The sequence below is a fragment of the Scaptodrosophila lebanonensis genome, unplaced genomic scaffold (assembly GCF_003285725.1).
Source record: "Scaptodrosophila lebanonensis strain 11010-0011.00,11010-0021.00 unplaced genomic scaffold, SlebRS2 tig00000072-arrow-pilon, whole genome shotgun sequence".
Taxonomy (NCBI): domain Eukaryota; kingdom Metazoa; phylum Arthropoda; class Insecta; order Diptera; family Drosophilidae; genus Scaptodrosophila; species Scaptodrosophila lebanonensis.
The window spans coordinates 2,294,537-2,311,253 of NW_022060558.1; the positions used below are offsets into that span (position 1 = coordinate 2,294,537).

At 40.1% G+C, this 16,717-nt stretch overlaps 6 protein-coding genes across 8 annotated transcripts; 1 reads left to right on the top strand and 5 right to left on the bottom strand.

Annotated features, from left to right (window-relative positions):
* Positions 1-1,015: 1,015 nt before the first annotated feature.
* On the top strand, positions 1,016-1,856 carry LOC115625144 (zinc metalloproteinase nas-4; the record flags this gene model as incomplete). Its single annotated transcript, XM_030520065.1, has 1 exon — positions 1,016-1,856. A coding segment is annotated over one exon (792 nt), but the record flags the coding sequence as incomplete, so codon positions are not given.
* LOC115625143 (uridine-cytidine kinase) lies at positions 1,809-5,401 on the bottom strand. Of its 3 annotated transcripts, none has more exons than XM_030520062.1 (7): positions 5,248-5,401; positions 4,918-5,171; positions 4,709-4,854; positions 4,538-4,635; positions 4,424-4,472; positions 2,293-2,424; positions 1,809-2,050 (listed from the first exon to the last, which is right to left on the bottom strand). In XM_030520062.1, the coding sequence occupies exons 1-7, from the start codon at positions 5,326-5,328 to the stop codon at positions 1,944-1,946; spliced, it is 867 nt and encodes a 288-aa protein (XP_030375922.1). In that variant the 5' UTR covers positions 5,329-5,401; the 3' UTR covers positions 1,809-1,943. The 3 variants fall into 3 exon arrangements, with proteins under 3 accessions (XP_030375922.1, XP_030375923.1, XP_030375924.1); XM_030520063.1 differs by having other exon boundaries at positions 1,809-2,142; XM_030520064.1 differs by lacking the exons at positions 1,809-2,050; positions 2,293-2,424 and adding an exon at positions 3,667-4,038.
* A 120-nt stretch (positions 5,402-5,521) lies between these two features.
* Positions 5,522-7,034, bottom strand: LOC115625354 (hexokinase type 2-like). Its single transcript, XM_030520387.1, has one exon. It carries the CDS (start codon positions 6,851-6,853, stop codon positions 5,552-5,554), a length of 1,302 nt encoding a protein of 433 aa, XP_030376247.1. The 5' UTR covers positions 6,854-7,034; the 3' UTR covers positions 5,522-5,551.
* A 379-nt stretch (positions 7,035-7,413) lies between these two features.
* On the bottom strand, positions 7,414-9,114 carry LOC115625213 (hexokinase type 2-like). Its single transcript, XM_030520183.1, has 2 exons — positions 7,636-9,114; positions 7,414-7,576 (listed from the first exon to the last, which is right to left on the bottom strand). The coding sequence occupies exon 1, from the start codon at positions 9,054-9,056 to the stop codon at positions 7,710-7,712; it is 1,347 nt and encodes a 448-aa protein (XP_030376043.1). The 5' UTR covers positions 9,057-9,114; the 3' UTR covers positions 7,414-7,576; positions 7,636-7,709.
* Positions 9,115-12,976: 3,862 nt separating this feature from the next.
* Positions 12,977-14,558, bottom strand: LOC115625142 (hexokinase type 2-like). Its single transcript, XM_030520061.1, has one exon. The coding sequence runs from the start codon at positions 14,479-14,481 to the stop codon at positions 13,129-13,131; it is 1,353 nt and encodes a 450-aa protein (XP_030375921.1). The 5' UTR covers positions 14,482-14,558; the 3' UTR covers positions 12,977-13,128.
* Positions 14,510-16,066, bottom strand: LOC115625141 (hexokinase type 1). The gene has a single exon (XM_030520059.1). The coding sequence runs from the start codon at positions 16,064-16,066 to the stop codon at positions 14,663-14,665; it is 1,404 nt and encodes a 467-aa protein (XP_030375919.1). The 3' UTR covers positions 14,510-14,662.
* Between the last annotated feature and the right edge of the window lie 651 nt (positions 16,067-16,717).

The following is a 16,717-nucleotide window of genomic DNA, read 5'->3' on the forward strand; positions in this document are numbered from 1 at the left end:
AGTACTAAAATATTGCGAGCATAATGGAACTAACTTAAGGGAGCTAATGAATAATGAAGAATAATTTATCTATAGTCTGCTCTTATTATAAATTTATTCAAGTTCCTTTATTTTTATAACCTGTACCCAAAGGGCAAAAGGGTATATTAGTTTTGTGCGAGTGTACATGGAACACACAGAAGGAGGCGTGGCAGATCCAATAAAGTATATGTATTCTTGATCAGCATGACAAGCCGAGTCGATATTGCCATGTCCGTCCGTCTGTCTGTCCGTCTGTCTGTCTTCCTGTCTGTCTGTATGAACGCAAGGATCTCAGAAAGTATAAGAGCTAGAATAACCAAACTTGGTATCTAGATTCTCCTGAGCCCGAGAAAGGACGAGTTTGTTCATTTTTTAAATAATTTTTGTCTTTTTGTTGGGGTGGTACAGGTTATTTAAGAGTTGAGCCTGCTCGACTTTAGCATTCCTTTCTTGTTAAATAATATTACATTATTGCAATTTGTGCTAGTGTGTTCTATTCAAACAAAAAAACAACGCATTGGATAATTGTGAATGGATGGGAATATTGTGAATTGACAATTAGCGCTTCGATTCGTTAGTGGATCATTGTGACTGCGCAACGAACGTTACAAAAACAAAAAATAACGTATATAAGTGCTTGTTAATTTTCGATTATGTGTTTAGTTTATGCATTTGACACAAATATGCACATGAGCATTAAACGCATTGCATAAATGTCGCCATAAATCACAGCACACGGGGACATGGATAATGCAGTCCATATGCAAATCGACCGGCGATAAAACAAGCGCTATCATCAGTTGCCGCAAGTCGTTGAATTTTTGGAGGTCTAGGTCTGTTTACCTATAAATGGGCAACAACCGGCCTCAAATGGCAACATTCGGAATCAGTCAGTCACGTAATGGCAAAGTTACAACGAGCGCTGGCAATTTTACTTTTGCTCTTCGGAACGACCTTTGCCAGGCCCAGCGACGATTATGGCGATAAGGATACAGACGAGCTGATCGATCTATCCCGGCTGGGCACGCGGGTTTTTGGCAATCCGGATAGTGAGACAACAGGCGCATTGGTAGAGGCACACAACGAGAAATCCTCACAAAACCCCGAGGAGCTGGGCACTTACTACGAGGGCGATATACTCATACCGCTAAGCAATCGCGAGCCGCGTTATAATCTCACACGCAATGGCATTCGAACGCAAAGTTCTCGTTGGCCCGGTGGTATTGTGCCCTACGAAATCAAAGGTCAGTTTAGCACGCAGGAGCTGCAGAACATTCAGCATGCGATCAACGAATACCACAGCAAGACCTGTGTGCGGTTTAAGGCGCGTTCCAACGAACGCGATTACATTTCGATTGTGAGTGGCAGGACGGGCTGTTGGTCCAGCATTGGGCGTTTGGGTGGACGCCAAGAGGTGAATTTGCAGTCCCCCAACTGTCTGCGCACCCGCGGAACCCCCATTCATGAACTCATGCACGCCCTTGGTTTCTTTCACGAGCAGAGTCGTCACGAACGCGACAGATACGTCAGAGTGCTGGACGAGAACGTCAAACCGGGCATGTTGGTGAACTTTGAAAAGTCCAGTCCGAGCAAAGAATACGGTTTTGGGGTGGAATACGACTACGCCAGCGTCATGCATTATTCTCCCACCAGCTTCTCGAAAAACGGCAAACCCACATTGATGGCCCTTCAAAGCAATGCCAGTTCTCGTTTAATGGGCCAACGCAATGGATTCTCCAAGGGCGACGTGCAGAAGATCAACGCCATGTACAGATGCAAGCGATGAATAGTTTGATTTGGATTTTTATTTCGAATATATACAATTATATTTTGCATATTTATATTTATTCTTGTACGCTACGGTTGCTGCTCCTCTATTGGTGCGCTTCATCTTTCCTAGCAGTGCTAGCGCTCCTTCCTTACTAATGATGCGGCAGGTTCTTGTTCGTCTCGAAGAAGACGTTGCCCTGCATGTTGAGCTCCTTGCAGAGTGTGGAGAAACGTCTGATGGCCGTATACGTGCCGGCATCTTCAGATTTATTGCATATAGAAGTACATTCATATATAAAGTGCTTGTAATTGGGAGGGGGGCTTAACACAAAATCCTCATGCATGCCGAATCTAGTGTTAATTGATTGCGTTAGTTTTGTGGTTGTTTTCTTTTTTTTTTATTGCTCCCACGCAGCTGATCATGTTAGTCGGGGGCTTAATGCGTTCTATATGTGTATCAGTGCGGACGCGCTTTGCGTAGTAAATGGGGCATGTCCTTACCTCCTGCCATGGCACCACTGCTGCCGCTGCTCAAATCAAGGTTCATAAAGAGCGACATGTTGCCTGTGGAGCCGTATAGCGAGCGATTGTTGAGGAAATCGCGAATATGCTGGACTATCAGATCGATGGCCACTGAAAGTGTATAGGAAAAGCAAAATACTTGACAATGGGTCTGTGAAATGTTCGAACTGTTCAGTTGTGATTAGCAAATGATATCTAAGATTGCAACATAATCAACAAGAAAGCTCGAAAGTGTAGCTCCAAAATTTGAACGTACCTTTTATGTAGAGACACTCGATTCCCACAGCTCTCGAGAGAATTCAATACAAGTCTGATATCAAACACTTACGCTACATTTCAAATGTGTATAGGTTCCTATACGAGTAGGTGACATCTCAAGGTATTACGGGCCGGTATTTCGCTAAGTTTTCTTTGGTGAGTGTGTGTTGTGTGCTTAACAAAAATTGTTAGCTACTTGCGTACTTATAAAATTCTTAGATAATACATTAAACTAATTTTCTACTACTAGGTAACGCCCTTAATTACAATGCAGATACAACGTATTATTCAGTAGACTATTTTCTTTAAAAAGCTTATCCATTAGGAAATCATTGTTGCTATATATGGCTTTAACAGCTTGCCTAGTAAATGATTTACTCGGCCGACCTTATATTATATGACAATCCATTCTATATAACACATAACTGTTCTTCAGAGTGTAGGTATGTGTTACAAATTTACCTGTAAATTGGAAAATATATTCCTTGCATTACATTGGAATCTCAGTTTAGTTACATTATTTAAAAATAACTCTCAGAAATGTTACTTTTTGAATAGAATGGCCTTTTCACATGATTCCAGCGCATTTACTTTCAATGTGGTCAACAATTAAAACTTATTTAAACTAATTTTCAGCATTAACTATTGCATACCTTATTAATAAAACCATTAGTTTGAGTGCCCATTGTTAGTAGACACGAAGGGATAACAAATTATTTGCGTGTTTGTGAGTTTTATTGATTTTGTTTTGTGTTTATTAATATACTAGACTAACCAAGGTTAATAGTTTGAAGAAACATTAAGGAACTTTTGCATCGAAATGTGCAGACTTTCCAGACAACAGTCTGGGTCTTGAAATTGGGGTCGTGTTATGATAGTTAATGGCGCTTAGAAATAAACTGTAGACGTTAGAGTTAAATACAGGTAGTTAGGCATATATATATATACCTGGTTTTTGGGTTTTCTGTATAACTAATATTTTCAATTATAGTGCTTACAACAATAGATTAAATGAATTCAATAGAATGAATCGAAGGGATAGGGTACCAAGGGACAGTTATTGGTAACAAAAGCATTACAAAGAAACGCATTTAGTACAATTACAATACATACCACAATGTATTATCATTATTATCTGGATATTATTATATTTGTTTTAAACTTATGCTTAGTTAATGTAAGTTGTGACGATCGAGAGGGTCGACGTTTTGTGGGGCACTGAAGTAGTAACTAGCGCTGAATTGCGATTAGTACAAGCATTAAAGCCTGCTCTTTAGCACTTGGATGCTGGTTTTTGTTAGATTAGATTAACAAATAGGTTTGGTAGCTTTTGGAAATCGCAACAAATTTAATGATCACGCTTCATTATGGACGGCGTAGTATAATTTCTAATTGTGTTGTAGAGTTGTGCGTTGTTGGTGGCGGCGAGAATTTCCCCAATATGATGAACAATGAGATCAATGGCAACTGCAAGAAATACAATAAAACAACAGAAACAAAAAACAAACAAGAAACGAAAAGTAGAAATGTGGAAAGTAAAACCGTCAAGCAATATTCAAATAGAAAGATTATTGTCTCAAATAGGTAGTAGTAATAGGGGCGTTCGGCCAGCCAGTTGTTAATAATAATAGTTGGCAATAAACAATAAGACCGAACTTTGTTGCATTGCAAGTTAAAGCTACAGCATTGGAACTAAACCATACATACAAGGATATATCTCACATAAAAGTTAAAACCAACTAAACTCTACAAAACGCTTAAGTTTCGTGTATAAGTGAATGAGTGTACAAATAATATGATAAAACTAAAGCGTTGCGTGTAGGCGTAAGTAGACAAAGAACAAAGGTCGTACCTGTATTATCGGCACCGCGTGGTATAATAACGTCCGCAAACTTTTTTGTCTGCAATCAAATTTGTGGAAACAATAAGAGAATCGAATCTAAAATGAACAGAAATTGCAATTTACCGGCGAGCAGAACTCTTCAAAGGCGGGCTTTACGAAAGTCATGTACTGAGTGAGCACAGCGTCCAAATCGCGACCTCGCTCGTTGATATCACGTGGCACTGCAATAAAATTCAATTAATTCTGATAAAATAATGCGCACCACCGGCCATATGGCTGTTAAAATATGTATACCGCGACGTGCCAGACGCGTATCCGAATCGGTATCCACAAACAACTTCATATGAAACAGATCGCGAATTTTTGGGAAGTAGAAGACCAATATGCCTTCGAATAGGACAACGTCCGCCGGATAAATGACCAGCATGTTTTCAAAATCCCTGAAGTAAGATTCTCATTACACACAAAAGAAAACTGCTTGTGTAATTGATTTGTGCACTTACAGCGAATTGGTGCAGTAGTTGTAGCTAGGAATTTCCACCTTATTGCCCTTCAGTATGCACTGCAGTGTCTCGTACATGAGGTCCTCATTAAAAGCGTCGGGATGATCGAAGTTGAACATTCCCCTCTGTGCCTTAGCCTTCTCCGTTGGTGTTAATTCGCGATAGAAACTGTCCTGGCTGATGGCAACCACCTGGCGTTGGGTATGATCCATTTCAGCCTGGCCCAGCTGTTCCATAATCTTGGTGCACACACTCTTTGGAGAATAACAATGCGTTTTTAGTTATTAAACCAAACGAGAGCAATATGCTTAGGAAGGGTTTGGTTTTTACCGACTTGCCGCTGGCCGTGCCGCCCGCCACCCCAATAAGAAAGGGCAGGCGCTGGGATTGAGTTTTGTTGAGCTGTTCCATGTGAAGGCAACGTGCTAAAGAGGCAAATGCGATGGTAAACTACAAAAAAATAAATTGAGAGAAAACCCTTTGTTTTGCGCGTGGTAAGAGACGAAGTATCGGTATCGGTTGGCTAACAGCTGTTCGTTGGCAGTGCTGCCAAGTTGCAGCGAAACGCAACAAAAGCTGCCTGCTATAAAAATGATTTAACGTATTTTGTTTTTTCAATTTCTAGCAGCTACGTTTATTTGCACTTTTTTGATTTATTATCTTTGTATAAAGCCGCAACTAAAGCTGCCCCACGCCCAGAGCCATCATCAGATGTGAAAAACTGCACGCAGACATCTGTTCCAACATATTTCTTCACATTATCCATCAGCAAGTCGTGATATTTTGGATGACGGCGGTAAAGACTGCCGTCTATGCCCACCGATAGATCACAAATTTCCATTTTATTTATTAACGTAACAAGACCACATGCAACTAGTTTGGCCGACCGCGTCGAAATCGTTTCGCATATATAACGCAAGCAGGCTTTATCTTCATCGGACGCATCATTTAGGCAGCACTCATTCAACACCTCGTTGCATTTTTCGAATATCCCGGGCGGATCAGATTCGACTGCCGAAATGAATTTCGTTTCAAACTTCCAATTCTCATGCATAATGGACGATTCTATGCCGTTAAAAAGCTTCCCCTCTTCCATCAGCTTCACAATTATGATGCGAACCAATTCTCCCAGATACATACCCGAAACGCACTTCTCAAAGATCTGTTTCCCTTGATTGGGGGTCTGCTTGTCGACCATTCTGTCGAACGACGTGAGTATATTGTCAAGCACGCCATTGTCTCCAAATGCACCCCACTCGCAATTAATGATCATGTTGGGCTTTTGGCTGGTTTGGTAGTCCTCGAACATCTCCACATTACATGTCTTCTCCACGTAGCAGGCGTTGCAACCTGTCCCAACAATGAGGCCTATGCGACAATTCTTGTGGTTGTAAGCGCATGATATAAGCGCGCCGGTGGTATCATTAATTATGGCCACGATATTGACTTTAAGGGTGCCACGACGTGAAATGGACTCTTGCAGCAGCTTCGTTACATTTTTCCCCACAACTTCGTCGCAGCTAAAACCTTTCGTCCAAGTCACCAGATTAGCCTCCGCTAGACTCAGTTGCCTCATGGGAAACGAAAAGGTAAATCCCAACGACAGTTCCTTATCTGAAAGTTGTTTCTCTTTCACGAAATTGTCCAGGCATTCAGCAATAAAATCAAATAGAGCAGAAGCTGGACACGCCATCAATGGTTGCGCGATTTGAAACGCTTGCGTCTGAATATCTACATCGTCCGGTCCGTTAATGCTGACCAGGAGCACTCGAAAGTTTGTTCCACCCAAATCGAGAGCTAAGTACTTTCCTCGTTCATTTTGGGTCGGCAGATCCTGTACATAGGTGGGCCAACATTTTACTGTGGACCGGCTATGCATTTGCTTTGAGAGTCCCTTTTGAATTTCATTCGAGAGTTTATCAATAACTTCCTGCATCTGGCATTCCGACAATTGGAACTGCTTGCAAACATTGTGTACATCTGGAAATTTGGATTGAAAAGATTGCCCGTTCCATAAACTATAACGAGCTCTCAGATGTTCGCTGCTTCTAACCTGAGGTGTTGAAGAACACGAATTTGGATTTCGGATTTGAAATTGTAAACGATGGCAGCCGACGATAAATTTTGATAAAATCATAATGATTATGACAAATATTTGACTCAAGGCCTTCTGGGATCGATTTCGGAACTGAGGAATATGGTTAAACTCGTGCACTTTCCATCCATCCGATAGTTTGTCCGCCTGTGTGATGGTATGAATAAAAAATATTGAAAACTCTACGATCTTGCAAGAGATCCCAAGCCCAAGAAGGGCTGTTTTTCTCTATTCCAATTCACTGGATTGTAGCTACAAAAAGATACATAAGTTTAACTTTTCGGAAAACTGTCGGGTTGACAAGGCATTCAGAATTTTTCATATTCGATTTTCTTTGCAAAATCCCTTCACTTTAACAGCTAAAAGAAAACTGGAAGTAGTATTCATTAGTCTAGGCGTTGTTATAGTTTAAAAGTTTTTTATTTCTTTAAATATTGCACTTCTCCCAGCCCTATTCTATAATCTCTCGGTTTTAGTAATTAATAGCTTTGATTTGGAAGCAAGAATTGTTGCTTAGACAGTGTACTTGGGTACTATGAGGCCGTTCCTTTATTCCTTTGTTCTCTACAAAACATAAAGGGAGTAAAAGACGAATGTATAAATTGTAAATAAAATGTATTTACTCTTCTAAAGTGTATTTGAACTCAATACTTCGCTTCTTGGCGTATCTGTTTGGGAATTGGGTTAGCTGATGGAGTTACTTTTGGGCTGCAACTGCTGCGATCAAAGCTGCGCCACGTCCAGAGCCATCCTCAGAGAGAACAAGCTCAAAGTTAAAACACGGGCCCAACAATTTCTGCATAAACTCGATCAATAGGTCGTGATATTTGGGATGAAAGCGGTAGACACTACCATCGATGCCCACAGATAGGTCCTTGTTATTCATTCGTTTTATGAGGCAAGCCAATCCGCAGGCCACCAATTTGGCTGAGCGACGGGATATAGTCTCGCATATGTATCGGACACAGGCCTTGTCACTATCAGGCGCACATCTAATGCCGTATTCATCCAAAACCTTGCTTGTCTTACAGTATGAGCAGGGCGGATCGGCCTCCACCTCCGACAGGAATCTGGATTCAAAGGTCCACTTTTGTTGCAGCAATTGCGAGTCCACGCCCTTAAAAAGTACGCCTTGCTCCTTCAACTCGACCATGATGAGACGTACAAGCTCTCCCAGATACATGCCCGATATACATTTCTCGAATGTCTGTCGCCCTTTATTTGGTGTCGATTTATCCACTACCTTGTCGTACGGAGTGCGGATGAAGTCAAGGACTCCGTTGTCTCCGAATGCTCCCCACTCGCAATTAATGATCATGTTTGGCTTTGAGCTCGTTTGATAGTCCTCATATACCTGGGCATTGGCTGTTTTCTCCACATAGCACGCATTGCAACCTGTTCCCACGATCAGTCCAATGCGGCAGTTGAGTTTTTTGAAGGCGCAGGACATCAGAGTGCCTGTCGTGTCATTTAAAATAGCGACGATGTTAATTTTCAGATTTCCGCGGCGAACGATAGCCTCCTGCAGTAGTTCGACAACATTTCTGCCCTCCACACCTTCGCAGCTGAACCCTTTCGTCCAGGCAACTAATACGCCGTTGGCCAGACCCAATTGTTGCACCGGAAATGAGAAAGTGAATCCCAATGGCAGTTCCTCGTTTTCAACCTTCTGCTCTTGGACGAAGTTCGCCAGGCACTCGGCTATGAAGTCGAATAGGTCTTTACCGGGTCCCTTCATCAATGACTGTTCCATGGCATAAATTTTCGACTGAATATCCACTTCGGTCTCACTTTTCAAGTCCACAAGCAGGACACGGAAGTTTGTTCCGCCCAGATCAAGTGCCAAATACTTTCCACGTTCCTGTCCTGTTGGCAAATCCTGCACGTAGGTAATCCAGCACTTGACAACGGCACGAGGATGAGTATCCTTCGTTAGACCCATTGTCATTTCCTCAGTCAATCGTGAGACGACCTCTTGCATTTGCGCATCGGATAAATCGAACTTCTTGCAAATGCATACTGCCTCCGGGTAAACATTAGCCATTTTATCGCGCAAATCTTAGCCAAAACGGTACTTTTAATTTAGAAATTTTTTTGTATTTTATAATTTGGAAGTTAGGGCCAAATTTTTGAATTGTGCTTGACAAGCTAATAATTCTGATACTAATAGAACTTGATATAAAAGTCGCAGATACGTCGATTGAAACTTTGGAGTATTTTCAGAATTCCGAATTGATGTGGCTATTGACGATATACTCGTACTATTTCAACTTCTAAGATCCTAAATTTGTTTGATTCACAAATCAAATACAGTGCAAGCCAGTTCATTTGTTATTAGAAAAAAGCCAAATTCCAACGTCCAAAAAGTTGTGGCAGTCCACATACTATATGATATGATATGATATAATATGATATGATATGATATGATATGATATGATATGATATGATATGATATGATATGATATGATATGATATGATATGATATGATATGATATGATATGATATGATATGATATGATATGATATGATATGATATGATATGATATGATATATGATATATGATATATGATATATGATATATGATATATGATATATGATATATGATATATGATATATGATATATGATATATGATATATGATATATGATATATGATATATGATATATGATATATGATATATGATATATGATATATGATATATGATATATGATATATGATATATGATATATGATATATGATATATGCTATATGATATATGATATATGATATATGATATATGATATATGATATATGATATATGATATATGATATATGATATATGATATATGATATATGATATATGATATATGATATATGATATATGATATATGATATATGATATATGATATATGATATATGATATATGATATATGATATATGATATATGATATATGATATATGATATATGATATATGATATATGATATATGATATATGATATATGATATATGATATATGATATATGATATATGATATATGATATATGATATATGATATATGATATATGATATATGATATATGATATATGATATATGATATATGATATATGATATATGATATATGATATATGATATATGATATATGATATATGATATATGATATATGATATATGATATATGATATATGATATATGATATATGATATACGATATATGTTTGGTTTTTAAAAAAGCCAAAATCTCTATTCCAGGGGAAATGTATCAGAAAATATAAGCCGCCAGTTTAGCCGAACCTCCAGTACGAAAGCAATACTCCAAAAAAGACAACATCTATATTCCAGGGGAAATGCATCAGAAAATAACAGCAACTATCAGAAAGTCTAAGCTCCAAGCGTATATAACAGGCAGGAGAAGGCGTCGAAATCCACATATGATCAGATAGAGGTAATGTTAATAATATGTATACTTCTTGCCCTCGCTACGGTCTAACACAATTTGAAATTGGCTCCACTCTGATTGTAGTTGAGAAATATTTAATAAATTAAGAATTTAGACTTTATAGCCCTATGTTGTCGGACAATGCCCCAAAAACTTAAGCCACCCGAATGTTTAAATACAATTTTTCCCCCTAATGTAACACCACTTCTGTAGCGAGTGGTACATCAAAGTATAATTCACATTTTCAGCAGTATCTCTGCTCAACTAACATTAAAAACAATTATTATTTAACCACAAAACCAATTCAGGAAGGATTCGCATATGTTAGCAGCTTGGAATCGTGTTTTGTAAATTCGGATTAAAAGACTGTTAAAGTTTAAGAGAGCTTTTATCTTAGGAGTGCTATAAAGAAACTTTAAAAGTCGCTAAACAATCAACTGATATGAATGCTAATCCTCATATTCGGCTAATGTTAAATATTTGGGACTTGAGGTTAATCTTAAAAATATTTTTGAAACTTAAAAAAAACAACGCAAGTTTTAAAAGAAAGGCTATTTTTTTGTTACTTAGGAACGTTTCATATAATGGAAGCAACTGGACAGAATCCAATAAGTGATCCTGTTTTAATTGCACACAACACGAAAACACGCCCTATCCTGAAATTAAAAAAAACCATAGGTTTTTGAGCATTAGTTGGATAAAAATTTCTCTAATTAGTTTCAATTTTTGTTGTAGGCAGTTATGGACAATACAATATCCTTCTATAAAAGGCACTTCAACGCTGGTTGACGAAAAGACAAGGATGCGGGTGGCATGAATATATAGGAATATGCACATGATGAAGTTATTGAAATGCTTCCGATCTTAAAGAAAATACAATTCTAGGCATCAATTCAAATAAAATGGAATGAAGTAGAAATCACTTTGAAGAACTTTTCCAATTATTGACATTTTACTGGAAGGCATGTTAGTTAAAGGGCTCAACTGTGACCTAATTAATAAAACAAGATATTAGGTGTTACCCTCTTTTTGTAACGTGTACTCTTAGGGTAAAAAGGGTACATTAGGTTTGTGCAAACTATGTAACATGCAGAAGGAAGCATGACGAGAAATCGATCTAGACATGGCCGTCCGTCCGTCTGGATGAACGCAAGGATCTCAGAAACTATAAAAGCTAGAATAACCAAAGTTGGTATCCAGATTCTCCTATGCCCTAGAAAGGACGAGTTTATTTATTTATTGTTTTTTTTTTTTTTGATTTTCCTCCCTTCCCGCGCTATAGAATTTCGTGAATAGCGTCCACATTCCAAAAGCTACCTAAACCAAACTTTGTACACATAATTTATACATAATAATAATCTTTTGTTTCATCTAATCGGTTCATGCTAAGAAAAGTTATTAGCGAAACAATTTCACTCCGGTACTACGCCCACAAGCTGCAGCATCAAGTTCGCTGCTTCTCCTTCCTTTTGCTTCTGCTAGAGGCGCATATACCTCAGTGCCGGAAGTTTACCTGGGTACAGGGTATTTCACTGTCGGGCTTGCTCGACTGTAGCGTTCTTACGCATTCTTCTATACTAATGCCCCAATTCTAAGCTCAAGGTTTTTTGTGAAGAGACAGAACTTGACAATGCAAAATGGATTCTTTAAAATAATGTCGAGATGTACAACGCCTGCGCCGGATGATTAGGTCGTTCATGGAAACAGGGCTGATGATCTGAGCCTGTTCTCAACTAACTTGACCTTTCTTTTTTCCTTCACATTGTGAAGGGATCATTACATAGTATCATTACGGCTTGGAAGTATAACTTCTTCTTGAATACCTATGATTTATGACTGGAACACACTGCAGTGATCCGTAAGCCTGAAGGCTTTTTTGATGCCAAGTTCTTCGAAAAAGACGCCCCCGCCTACGCGGTTGTCTAGGTTCTAAGATAAGCTGAATAGATTTTGATTGAGTTGATGTGGTCTGGAGGGCCAGAATCCCATTCTTCCTTAGAGGGAATGATGGTGGGAAAGGGAGTGTGGAGATACTGCTTGGGGGTGCAGTAGTCAGTGACTGAGCGGATAGTGACATTTCCTCTCAGGATGTGTGGAGATACTGCTTGGGGGTGCAGTAGTCAGTGACTGAGCGGATAGTGACATTTCCTCTCAGGATTTTGGTATGACCACTAGTTGGTTTCTCTCATGCGAAGAGCCGCCAGCATGACCAGAGTTGTCCTCAATATCAATAGTAACTAGCTGTTACTTTATACTTGTCATTAGTATGCTTGGGAAAATGCTTAGCCTATCTACATACATTCCTTTTATTGCGCGCCTACCAATGGTGTAGAGCAGAGTATTCACTTTTATTCCTTTTTGAGCTTCTATAAAGGGAAATTTGTTGTTAGTCAGGATTGTAATAGGTACTATGGCTATGGCTCATAGATATGGGGGACACTCTTGTGAAATTTTCTGGCATTTATGATACAGAAACTTCATATACGGTAGGCAAGCTATAACTAAAGCGGTTTTAGAACTAAGTTACTCTTAAACTCAATAAGTACAATAAGTATGCAAAATATATGCCCATATGTATGTATATAAAATATTTAAAAGAGCAGGTAAAGGCAATGCGACATTTTTACGTATGAAATAGGTCCAATGGAAGGCCATCCCGTTGGCAGAGGCGGCTTGTTATCTTCTATAGAGTTCAAGTTGGCTTCTACTTTTGAGATGCGACTGCTGCAATCAACGCTGCGCCACGTCCAGAGCCATCCTCAGAAAGGACAAGCTCAAATTTAACAGCCGACTTTAATAGCTTGTTCATATACTCCGTCAACAGGTTATGGTATTTGGGATGAAAGCGATAGACGCTACCATCGATGCCTACGGACAGGTCATTGACACCCATTCGATTTATTAGGCACACTAGCCCACAGGCAACCAATTTCGCTGATCGACGAGATATGGTCTCGCAAATATATCGCACACAGGCCTTGTCACTATCGGTTGCACCTCTAATGCCGCATTGATCCAAAATTTGGCCCATATTACGAAATGAGCCGGGCGGATCGGACTCTGCTTCTGATAGGAATTTGGTTTCGAATTTCCATTTTTGTTTTAGAACTTGCGAGTCGATGTTCTTAAAAAGTATGCCCCTCTCTTTCAGATCGACTATGATTAGACGAACCAACTCGCCCAGATACATGCCCGATATGCATTTCTCGAATGTCTGTCTCCCTACGTTGGGCGTCTGTTTATCCACTATCTTGTCGTACGGAGTGCGGATGAAGTCAAGGACTCCGTTGTCTCCGAATGCTCCCCACTCACAATTAATAATCATATTTGGCTTAGCACTCGTTTGATAGTGTTCGAACACCTGGGCATTGGCTGTTTTCTCCACATAGCACGCATTACAGCCGGTTCCCACGATCAGTCCTATCCGGCAGTTGTGTTTTTTGAAGGCGCAGGACATCAGAGTGCCTGTTGTGTCATTTAAAATAGCGACAATATTAATTCGAAGATCTCCGCGCCGGACGATAGCCTCCTGCAATAGTTCGACAACGTTTTTTCCAACAACACCATCACAGCTAAAACCTTTCGTCCATGTAACTAAAATACCCTTTGTGAGACCCAATTGTTGCACCGGAAATGAGAAAGTAAATCCCAAAGGCAGATCCTCCTTGTCAACTCTATGCTCTTGAACGAAGTTTGCTAGACACTCTGCAATGAAGTCAAACAGGTCCTTGCCGGATCCCGTCATCAAGGCCTGTCCCATAACGTAACTTTTCGACTGAATATCCACATCGTATTCACTTTTCAAGTGTACAAGTAGGACGCGGAAGTTTGTACCGCCGAGATCAAGTGCCAAATACTTTCCACGTTCCTTCCCGGTTGGCAAATCCTGCACGTAGGTAATCCAGCACTTGATTACGGCTCGTGGATGAGTCTCCTTTGTTAGACCCATTGACATTTCCTTGGTCATTCGTTGGACAACATCTTGCATTTGCTCATCGGACATATCGAACATCTTGCAGATGCTTAATGCCTCCGGGTAAATACTTGTATTAGCCATTTTATCCCGCAGTGCTTAGCCTAATTGGTTTTAAAAACTGTTAATATTTATTAATTTAGATGTTGAGGCCAAACTTTTGAATCGTGTTCGGGAAACACAAATAATTTCGAAACAATAGTACATGATATATAACTCAGAGATAAGTCGATATAAGAGAGATAAGAAAGAGTGATCGAGTGATTTAAGAGACTTGCATGGTTTCACGGGCTTTCGAAGTGCTGCGGTTTTTGGCCATGACCGCCAGACCGGCGACTATTGCGGCGCCCACACCTGCGCTATCTTCTGCCACAATGATCTTAAACCTGTTCGACGGATTGACCAATTTTAGCGCCTCCTTGTTGAGTGTTATAGAGTAGGTGGGATGCAAGCGATAAACACCGCCATCGACGGCAACAGATATTTCCGCATAGTCCATTTTATGGATAAAGCACGCCAAGCCACAAGCCACCAATTTGGCTGAGCGAGCAGTAATTACCTCACAGATATAGCGCACACAAGCCAAATCCTTTTCCAGACAATTTCGCATCCGAAACTTGTCCATTACCTCTTGACATTTGGTGTGCACACCAGGCGGGTCACTTTCAATCGCTATCAGAGACTTCATTTCCATTTTCCAGCGAATGCCAATGTACTCGAGGTTGTGCTCCTTGAATATGACGCCCTGCCTCATCAGCCTGACTATGACGGAGCGCACTAGTTCGCCTATATATAGTGTGGATACACATTTCTCGAAGAGCCGGTAGCCGGGGTTGTTGGTTTCGAGATCAAGCGCCTTGTCGAACTCATTGCGAATAAAGTCGAGATGAGCATTCTCGCCATACCTGGCCATGTCGCTGTTGATAATCATATACGGCTTTGTGACGTCCCCTTCAAACATTTGGCAATTATCTGTTTCCTCGACATATGCGGCATTTGTAAAAGTGCCCACAATTAGTCCAATCTTGCAATCGGGATAGGACCATGCTAGTGCCATCAGCGAGCCAACGGCATCGTTCACGATCCCCACTATATTTACGGCGATATCTTTATGCTTTGCTACGGCCACACGCAACAGATCCACAACATTCTTACCCACTGCATTCTCAGCTCCGAAGCCGCGGGACCAAGCTACTAATATACCCACATCCAGGGCGAGCTTTTTCATAGAAAATGTAAAGGCAATGCCCATGGGTAAGTTTTCCTTTTCTACCTTCTTGTCCCTAACAAATATAGCAATGTTCTCGGCCAAAAAATTAAACAACTCATCTCCCCGACCGGCAGCTACAGTGTACGGTATTACAACGGCTTTGGATGACATATATACATCCTTTTCGTTGCCAAACTTGACAAGCATGATCCGACAGTTGGTGGGCCACATTTCAAGCGCCAGAAAGCGACCACGTTCCCTACCCGTCGGCAAATCTTGCACGTAGGATAAGTGGCAGGGTATCGACGCGCGTGCATTCGTATCAGCATTCAATCCAGCCTTCACCTCCTTTGACATGCCGTTCATTATTTTGACCAAGTCCTCATCGCTAATAATGAATTGTTTGAGGATTTTATGGGCTTCGGGGAAAGCGGTTTCTGGATCTTCTACAGTAGCCATATTGGCGCGACAAAGGAACAAATAAATGAAAACAAATGACAGCTGCAGCGAGGACAACTTTTTCTAAAAATCCACAGGCCACATTACAATAGGGTTGACGTCGGTTTAGATATGCCAGATATTACCATATTGACATTTTTTGGCTGGATCTGTGGTTAATATAATAGGCAGAAGAAAGTGTGATAGGCTCACTGACAAGACAATGTCCATTGATCTGTTTGTCCGTTTCGCCATAATGGTCTTTTGACCAAGCCAATTCGAAGGTCAATTTTTATTTTTTTTTATTTTTTTATTTTTTTTTATTCCAAAAATTTTATTATATTCTTCCGCAAGCTTTTATGCGACTTCTTCATTTAGATTACCTGCAATTGGCAGCATCAGTTCATATTCCTTCCTAGTGGTGAAGTTTATCGAAAATTTCAGTGAAAGGCTTTTAGTTAAGCCGTTGACAGAACGATAAAGGGAAGACTCAAGCAGAAGAAATGAAATTTAAGCGGTCGCGGTTGATTTCGATATTAGTGGAGTTGTTAAAGAAAAGATAATGTTTTAATGGAAAGAAAAAGTGTTGGAACATAGTCTCCTATAATTTCTTAATGATGGGTGGACAAACGGCCATTGTCATTTGGATTCGCCTTGGCACGCTGATAGATA

Bases quoted from the DNA above. Each gene is read 5' to 3' on its own strand.
- LOC115625143 (XM_030520062.1), bottom strand. From the start codon at position 5,328: ATGGAACAGCTCAACAAAACTCAATCCCAGCGCCTGCCCTTTCTTATT. The intron at 4,855-4,917 runs GTAAGTGCACAA...ATCTTACTTCAG, and splicing joins AACTACTGCACCAATTCGCT to GGATTTTGAAAACATGCTGG. The intron at 2,051-2,292 runs GTAAGGACATGC...ATAAATCTGAAG, and splicing joins CAGTGGTGCCATGGCAGGAG to ATGCCGGCACGTATACGGCC.
- LOC115625354 (XM_030520387.1), bottom strand. From the start codon at position 6,853: ATGCAGGAAGTTATTGATAAACTCTCGAATGAAATTCAAAAGGGACTC.
- LOC115625213 (XM_030520183.1), bottom strand. From the start codon at position 9,056: ATGGCTAATGTTTACCCGGAGGCAGTATGCATTTGCAAGAAGTTCGAT.
- LOC115625142 (XM_030520061.1), bottom strand. From the start codon at position 14,481: ATGGCTAATACAAGTATTTACCCGGAGGCATTAAGCATCTGCAAGATG.
- LOC115625141 (XM_030520059.1), bottom strand. From the start codon at position 16,066: ATGGCTACTGTAGAAGATCCAGAAACCGCTTTCCCCGAAGCCCATAAA.